Genomic DNA, 9,216 nt, shown 5'->3' with positions numbered 1-9,216 from the left:
TCATAATTAAAAATAATCTTCTGTGTCATTTTAAAAGAACTTTCAGCCCAAAGAAAAATTTGTCTACATTTTATTGATTTTTAAAAAATTTTCTCTTTGTTTGTATTTTACTATTTTCAACCCTGAGTTTGATTATTTCTTGTGATCTACTCCTCTTGAGTGTGATTAATTCTTTTGTTGTTGTTCTAGAGCTTTCAGGTGTGTTGTGAAGTTGCTAGAATTAGATCTCTGTAGTTTTTTAATGTATTCACTAGCACTATGAACTTGCTTCTTCGCGCTGCTTTCCTTGTGTCCCATAAGTTTGGGTATATCATGTATTCATTTTCCTTGAGTTCTAGAAAGCCTTTAATTTCTTTATTTCTGTGTTGATCTATTTTTTTAATGAGAAGATAGTTTTTCATTTTCCATGAGTTTGTATGCTTTCTGTTGTTGTTGATCCAGCTGTAGTAATTCATGGTGATCTGACAGGATGCAAGACATTATTTCAATTTTCTTGTATCTGTTGAGTCTTGTTTTGTGTCTGAGTATATCATCAATTTCGGGAAAATTCCACGAGGCTTAGAGAAGAAGGCATATCCCTTTGTGCTAGCTGACTTCAGGTCTCCTCTCCTTTTTCTCAGCTACTAGTATCCCAACCTCCTCCTCAACTTGGTAACAGAACACCTGCTGTGGTCTCCTTTCCCCTCTGATGCCACTTCCTTCAAATCTCAAAGATCCTCTGCTCCAACCTTCCTTCCCCCAACTCATCCCAGGAGCTCAGCCTCCAAACCAGCTGGCATTCATTCCTGTGATCACACCAGCTGTGTAGTCATGGAAACAGGTAAGCTAACTGAGGACCTTCACTACTCCCTCCTCTCCCCAAAACCCAATACCCCAGTCTCTTCACTACCTCTGCAACAGAGCACCTGTTTTTCAGCCTTCCTTCCTCCTCTGCCAACTTCTCCTGTGGATCCCACAGACTTTCCCCTCCCAGCCTCCTTACCCCACTTGTTGCTTTATCCCAGCCCCCAATTCCAGCAGACACCTCCTGATAACCCACAGGCTACTCCTGCCAGGGAAGCAGGTAGGTTGTGTATAGATTTTCCTTTCTCCTTCTGTCCCTCTAGATCCAATCCAGTCTCACCCCCAGTGCTATAGCCGACCTGTGAGTGACCTTTTTTTACTGTTTCTCCTCTCATTTAGTCTCATAGGAGACTAAAGAAGCAGGTTCTTGTTGAACACTGATCTCCTCCCTCCTGTGAACTCCTTCCGACTCTCAGCCTAGCCCCATTCCTAAGAGTCAGCTGTCAATGATAAGAAATAAGTTTTACTGGGAAACCTCACTGACCACACATATTAGGTGCATAAAATTTCCTACCAGGTGGTGAAAGTCAGGTCGGCAGAAGGAAGGCTACCAGACATCATACAACAGGCCATTTTCCTCAAATCACACCTCTGAGGTATGAATCGAGGTAAGTGATGCTATTAGTTAGTACAATACCACTGTCTCCAGTTTAGAAACCAGAGCATGGCATCTCAGAGAGAATACACACTTCGTGGTCTATCAGAACAAACTAGTTGGTCTGGTACCACCCTGATGTTTTTTTTTTCTGTGTCATTTTTGGTTCTTTCTGCTAATTCATTTATTGTTTATGATTGTTGCATTTTTACACCCTCTGCCCCCCTGTCACTTGTCTTTACTATTATGATGTCATTGTTCCTCCTAAGCTCATCACATCCCAGTTTCCATACACTGGCTTGTTACTCTGTGGAGCCAATGCTAGCTGTGTAACTCAGAGACCTCTCTGTGAGGAACAATGTTCTTATTTGTCTTCAGGAAGACAGAGCAGAGCTTCTTAAACTCTTTCCACTTGTGGAAGCAGTTGTGCCCACTTCTGACTGTGAATTAAATTAATTGGCTCTTGAAAATGATTATATTCCTGTTCCTAGACCTGGGGAGTAACAGAAGTCTGACAGATTCTGCCCTTGTTCTTGAGAGACTTCCTGTATAATTACTGCATACACTCGAGCCTTCATATATATTTTTCTTTAAAAAAAGAAAAAAGAACCCAACAACATAATGAATAGAGGAGGGACTTGTAAATTAAGTTCTTTACAAATACAAGGCATTATTATTTGAATTCTCCACAATGCTAAAGAATAAAACTGATTTTAATGATGTAAAAAAAAATTTCCTACCAGGCAGCAAACACCCATCACACTCTCCCATAGTCAGAATAAACAGCAACCAAGGTACAAACACCTACCCAAAGCAAAACAAATCCAGATATCAGTACTTAGACCTTTAATCATTCCAGTTCCAGATGCCTAGATGACTGTATAAAAATACAGTCAATAACATCCAAGCAAATATATCTCAACTAGAGCCCACCTATTCACCACAGCAGTGCCAGAATATTCCAACATAGTTAAAGCACAAGAAAAAGGTCTTAAAAGTTTGTATGAAGATGATAGAGGTCCTCAGAGATTAAATTAATAAATCCCTTAAAGAAATCCAGGAGAATCCAAACAGTGTGAGGAAAGGAACAAATCCCTTAAAACATTTAAATAACACAAAGAACTAGGGAAGTAAATGAGTAAGTTGTTCAAGACCTGAAAATAGAAATAGAATGAATAAAGACAACAAAAACTGAGGGTGGGAAATATTTAAGAAGCCCCCTTCCTTTCCTATTCATAAGAATTCACTTTCCAGGGAAAGCACCCTCTCATTGCCTCCATTGCCATGCTCCCAGTTCTGCTTGTATCATGGTTGGTCAGGTGGTTTTGAGATGGCCACTCAGGCCATAAAGCCAGCTGGACAAGGCTCAATAGACTTGCTGGCTCCATTGGAAGTTTTCTGAGATGCACATCCCATATGAACAGGATGGGGAAGGGCAAGAGGGGATGTCTGGGTCCCCAAGAGATGTCCTAGGAACATTGCCATTTGAATGGCAACTCAGATGGCCACTGGTTTATAGATGGAGAAACTGGAGGGCCAAAGGAAGGTCAGGCAGAGCCAGGACTCAAAGAAGAGTGCACCCCTCAACCACTAAGATGTCAGGATCCCAAGAGACACCACCTGACCTCTCAAAGAGGTCCATGATCAGGTGAGGATGTGTTTCCTTTAGAGCTTGGTAGACTTGGTCTTTGCTGGCCCTGTTCCAGGACCGACTGAGGCTGAAGAACTTCCGCATCTTGTCTTGGGTGGTGGCTTCAGCCCGCACTGCTCCATACTCCTCTTCACTCAGCACCAGACCATGCAGCTTGTCCAAGAGAGGGTCCACTGATGTCACTCGGGTCACCAGCTGCTCCCGATGCTGGTCCACAAAGTGTAGCAAGGCAGGAGCATCTAGGAGTGAAGACTGACACTGAGCATAGAAAGAGGCCTCTACAGACTCTTCCACTGTCTGCTCAGTTTTTGTTTTAATTTTTTTAACGTATTTCATCTGCATTGTGCACCCCTGGTTCCCTTCCTCCTCTGGGAAGTCAAGAGAAAAAATATTTGTATCCTTCCTGAGGCCAGTTATTAGTCTGACACTCTGCATAACTAAGAGGAAGGGTGTATGGTAAGGTGTTCAGGTTGGGAGTGGGTAGTATAGTAATGTATTATTTGTGTTTTAATAAACAAAGCTTGCCTGAAGATGAGTGAGAAAAGCAGTCATACTATTCAGCCATACAGGCCAGGGAATGGTGGCACACCTTTAATCGCAGGACTCGGGAGAGAGAGGCAGAGGGTTCTCTGTTAGTTCTAGGCCAGCCTGGGCTACACAAGATTAAATCTGTCTTAAAGAGAAATAGAGCTCACACTCAGTTGATCCCAGCACTTGGGATAACATTTTTTTTTTTTTAGATCCCAGCACTAGGGAGGTGGAGACAGGAGTGATATGGCTGGGTAGAGAAAGGAATATAAGGGGAAAGAGACAGGATCTCAGTGTACTGTGAAGTGTGGGTTGTGGAGTTTGGGAGTTTGTGGACAGGATCTCACCCCATTTCAGTCTGAGGTAGTGGTGAGAGCCAGTAATTGGCCGCTTTGCTTTTCTGATCATCAGGTTGAACCCCAATATCTGTCTCTGGGTATTTATTATTCGTGCTGTAGGGTGGGGTTATTTTCAACATGGGAAGCCAAGAGGCATGAGAGAAACTCTGCCCTGGGGAGTTTCTCTCATGCCTACCTGACATGGCCTACCTGTCCTGGTAAGGTTTGCAAAGTGAGCCTCCCTCCTTTCTCACTGACCTTCTCAAAGGATCAGATGATCTACCTGCGGAATACTATTGGCTTCTCTGGCTCTGTATAAGTGTTACTGACCTTTGTGGACTGTAGGGATCATGGGCTGTGCAGGCCTGAGGTCTCCTGGAAGAAAGGAGAGATGATCCTCTCTAATGATTCTTTACAAATAGAATGGCAAAATGCTGAAATTCATGCAGAACCACTAGAGACATAGGATTTCCAAGAAAATTCTGAATAAAAAATGATTTTGTAGAAAACTTCATCACACTTCTTTCAAACCAATACTAGAGTCCTAGTAGTAAAAACAGCATGGTATTGACACAAAAAGATGTGCAGATCAATAGAATAGACTCGGAACCTAGACAAAAGTTTATACAACCATACCTACCTTGACTTTGACAAAGAACCCAAAAATGTACTTTGTATAAATGACAGCCTGTTAAACGAGTGGTCCTGTAAAACTACTTAGCACTGTATGCAAGAATCAAACTAGATGCCTAGATCACACCTTTAAAAAATTAACTATAAATGATCAAAGACCTTAATTTGTGCCCCAACACCCTGAAACTTATAGAACAAACATAGGCAGAACATTTCAACAAATCAGTATATGTCAGGATTGTGTGAATAAGATTCTGGTAGCACAGGAAATAAAACCAAAACTTGGCAAATTGGATATCAGAACACTCAAAAAGTTCTGTAGATCAAAGGAAACTTAATTGAGTGAAGATGTAGTTAAGAATGGGTGAACTATTCCCAGGTAACATCTGACAGAATATTAGTAATAGGAATATATATGGATCAGAAAACCTAAATAGCAAGGAAATGGCACAATTCTGAGATTTGCCATAGGAGTAGCAGCAGAATTCTTAAAAGAGAAAACATATATGTGTACGAAACACTTAGAAATTAGAAAAATACAGGTTAAAATTCGTTATGATTTTCTCTCATTTTTAAATTAAAACAAACAAACCCAGGTCTTTTAAGGTCTTAGGCCCTTAGAAAAACTACATTTACTGCCTACATAAAGGAACATGGTGTCAATTCTCTTGTAAATAGCAATGTTTATACCACAGACAAAGGCTACTTTCAGTCTTCACCAGAAAAGCCTCTCTTTGCTGTGAATGGAGGTGCCTGCAGATACCTACTGCTGTGCAGGATACTGAGACTAAGGGATGGTTGAGTACTAATCCCTATTAGTAGACAATTATATCGCTCCTTGAGGATCTAGGAACATTGTGGAAGAAAAATTGGAAAGAATGTAGGGACAAAAGATATGGGGAAGGGCTGTGAAGATATGGAGAACATATCGAGAATATATAGATAAGAGGTTGTGGTCTCTTCTAAGCATGACATGACCATGGCCATCATGAACTCTTAGCACCTGTACTTACTGCCTCTGGACCCACACAAGTAGGGCCCTAGACATGGGGAAGCAGCTCACAGGGGCCGTGCTACTTAGGGCTTTACTACTGACAAATAATAGATTAAGGGAGAAGAGGGTGTATACAATCCATCTGTACCCACTGGTGAACTCACTTGCTTCCCTACTGGGAAGTTCAAAACCCTCAGGCACACAGAGGATCCTACTTAAACTCTGTAAGACACAAGCAATAATGAATATGGGGAGATGATTTGTAGAAAAGAAGAGGGGCTGGCAGGAGGTTAATAAGGTTTCTTTAGGATGGAATTCCTAGAATGCATTGTATGCATGTATAAAATTGCCAAAAGACGGGGCTGGAGAGATGGCTCAGAGGTTAAGAGCATTGCCTGCTCTTCCAAAGGTCCTGGGTTCAATTCCCAGCAACCACATGGTGGCTCACAACCATCTGTAATGGGGTCTGGTGCCCTCTTCTGGCCTGCAGACATACACACAGACATAATATTGTATACATAATAAATAAATAAATATTAAAAAAAATTGCCAAGAGACAAAGGGATTTTAAGATTAAGAATCTCCTGATGGAAAAATCTCTTCCTTTTCACTGTTCACATTTAAATGTGAACTGTTACTAGTTGCTTTCTGCATCTCAAAATCTGTCATTTCTAGGGCACTGGGAGTAGAAATCACGATGCAGGACTGAGAAAATGGGGCGTAGGGTATGCAGTGGTTTGCATGTAACATGTTCTGTGATCATATGTTGAAAGATTGGTTCTGCAGCGGTAATTGTCATGAGGACTGTGGTGTGATGAACGAACACACACACTAGTGCACTCATAATTGCATGGCCACTGAGAATGGTACTGGAAACCATGAGAGTGCACAGTTGGAGGAACTGGGACACTGGAGGCCCATCCTGGAATAGGCTTCCCACCTCCTCCTTCTCCTCCTTTTGGCCTCTCTCCCTCTCCTCTCTTCTGTCCCTGCTCCTCTTCTGTTCTCCTCTTATCTTTACCTTTTCCTGCTTCTCCCATTGCACTCACTCTAACTCTAACCTCCTGCTTTGGTTCTAGCAAAAGCCACATAACTGATCTGACTATTTCATGACACCAAGAATTAATGATAACACACCTTCCCTATTCATTGACTTTTTCAACCTTTTGAGTATCTGGATCTAAACTAATTTTACCTGGATTCAGCAAGGCTTCCCATTTGAAATTTCCATTCTTCTTGTCTGTGATTTTCAGTTTAATCACTGAATCCATGTGGCCAACATAGATCTCAGAGAAGAGCTGGGATTCCCTGGGGCTCCAGTAGCACAGCTCCAGTTCCTGAAGGGGGCGAGGACAGATTCTGTTTCAGAATTCTCTACTCAAGAAAACAAGTGTTTTCCACACCCCTGTGCTTTCTTATTCTTGCACACCATAGTAGACCCTGGCTTAGGCACTGTGTGTCTTTTGCAATGAGTTAACCTATAGCTTTGAATGCACATCTTTACTCAGAAGGCTGGAACATTGTGAAAGGGGACATAGAAAGAATGTAGCAACAGAAGATATGGAGAATGCTAATGGGTCCAGCTTAGCCCACATACTATTCCTTTTCTCATCACTCTGACAAAAATACGGCAGAAACAACTTAAGAAAGAGCTTATGTTGTTTAGTTTCATGATGGGAACGCATGTAAACTGGAGCTCTGTTATTTGTGGCAGGAGCTTGTGGCGTAGCTTGTTATATATGATCAGGAATCCAAGTTTGAGGTGAGGAGCAGGTAGAGGCTCTAGCCCTCAAGGCCTTCCACTAGTGGCCTGCTTGTGATTGTTGGCCTCACATATTTGTTTCCACAACTCCCCAAACACTAGCAGTAACTGGGGATCAAGTGTTTAACATTTACACCTGTAGGAGACCTTTCAGATTCAAACCATGATGAGTGAGAGCTCATCTTGAAGTCCTTGACCCAGGACTTGCTGCACGGTAGGCTCTGCCCTCTCTGTGCCATATTAAAACCAACTCCTCAGTTCACCAGACCTTCTGTGTGATCCCTTAAATTGCTTTCCACTTAACTTGGAAGTTTTCTTGCTCATCCTAAAGCCCAAATAATTTTTCCCCAATCTCAGTTTGCTGTAAATCCTTGTAAAGTGCCCCAAATCTGGCATCTGATCCTGTAGAATGCAAACCCCTGGATGCTTACCTTTGGAATGATTTCCAGGTTCTTGGAAGCAGACACTATGTATCGCGAGCCAATGCAAAGAGAGTCTACTGGGGGTGGCTTGTGTATTCGAACAAACTGATACCTCATTTCTTGTTCATCAATGGCCTAGGGAACATTGCAGACAGATTTAAATAGATTTCAGTACTGCAACAGTTAACTGGTCTGAATAAGGTGTGTTGGTTGATCAGTACATTTTTGTGTGATGGGGTGATGTCAGCTCCAGGGAAACCTTCTGACTTTTATTCTGCCATATAGATTGCTAATTATTGGCCTCTGTCAGGGTCATTGTGGAGACTGTGTCCCTCCCTGACAGAGAAGAAGGGAGTTGGTTTCATGTTGGATACGGAGAATTTCCATTCTTCTGATGGGTGGAAAGAGGCCATAGAAGGATGTGTAGAGATAAAGGGGTGTTAATGGCAGTTGAAGAACCTCTGTTGTGAGGGGGCCAAGAAGACTGCAGACTCATAATCACCAGGGTTCCCCTTATAAACTGTATCCCACTCTATGTGGAGAATTTCTCCAAAGGGATAGCTATATTTTCAAGTATTCTGTCAATCCACCCTAGCCCCACATTTCTGGTCCTCAGTGTTACCTTCTGAATGGTCCAGTCATTGGGGATCAGGTAGAGATGAAGGGTGACATCCTGGAGATTGAGGTAATAGTAGATCAACGTGACAGAAGTGATGCGGATGAAATGTCTGACAGGAGGCATAATTCTTAGTAGAACTCCAATTGGGGAGAAGCTTGGGTTTTCCAAGACTGTGTAGCCTTGCTCCACTTTGGCTGGCAGTTCTGGGACCACCCCGTGTTCTTGAAAGTGGGCCACATGGAACCAGGAGGTGTCCACCTGTCCCTCTGTGAAAGAACAGATTCAATGACAGGGATTTAGTGTTTCTACTGAACTGTGCTTGGCTGGAAAAAGAGCCACTAAGATGTGGAATGGCGGTGGTGCTTAGAATGAGAATGGGTGGCTGTATTTGGTGGAACTGCTTGACGAATGGCAGATATGACACTGGAATGGGATTTGAGGTCTTGTCTTTTCTCTTCTTCTTCTTCTTCTTCTTCTTCTTCTTCTTCTTCTTCTTCTTCTTCTTCTTCTTCTTCTTCTTCTTATCCTTCTTATCCTTCTTCTTCTTCTTTCTTCTTATTTAAAAAAAGAAGTTTTTATTGTTTCCAGTTTTATTTCTCTCTCTCCTCCTTGTCACTAAGGACGTGAGCTTTCAGCTCTGTTCCAGGTCTATGCCTGCCTGTTGCTGCCATGCTGTCTGCCATGATGGTCATGGACTCTTAACTCTGAAACTCTAACCATTCCCAAATCTTTTTTCTATAATTGCTTTGGTCATGAAGTATTTTCAGCTTTTGGTTATTTTTGTTTAATTGAAAAGCCATGAACAAGAAAATCTTAAGTTTTATTAATTAA

The 9,216-nt window shown here is 42.1% G+C and overlaps 1 protein-coding gene across 1 annotated transcript; it reads right to left on the bottom strand.

Annotated features, from left to right (window-relative positions):
• Positions 1-2,133: 2,133 nt before the first annotated feature.
• On the bottom strand, positions 2,134-8,845 carry LOC142860486 (NACHT, LRR and PYD domains-containing protein 1a-like). Its single transcript, XM_075991812.1, has 5 exons — positions 8,389-8,845; positions 7,776-7,901; positions 6,778-6,919; positions 4,286-4,330; positions 2,134-3,328 (listed from the first exon to the last, which is right to left on the bottom strand). The coding sequence occupies exons 1-5, from the start codon at positions 8,506-8,508 to the stop codon at positions 3,003-3,005; spliced, it is 759 nt and encodes a 252-aa protein (XP_075847927.1). The 5' UTR covers positions 8,509-8,845; the 3' UTR covers positions 2,134-3,002.
• Positions 8,846-9,216: the final 371 nt, after the last annotated feature.

The sequence above is a fragment of the Microtus pennsylvanicus genome, chromosome 11 (assembly GCF_037038515.1).
Source record: "Microtus pennsylvanicus isolate mMicPen1 chromosome 11, mMicPen1.hap1, whole genome shotgun sequence".
NCBI classification, from domain to species: domain Eukaryota; kingdom Metazoa; phylum Chordata; class Mammalia; order Rodentia; family Cricetidae; genus Microtus; species Microtus pennsylvanicus.
Note: the sequence above shows the minus strand (reverse complement) of the source record. Positions and strands in the feature narration are given on the sequence as shown.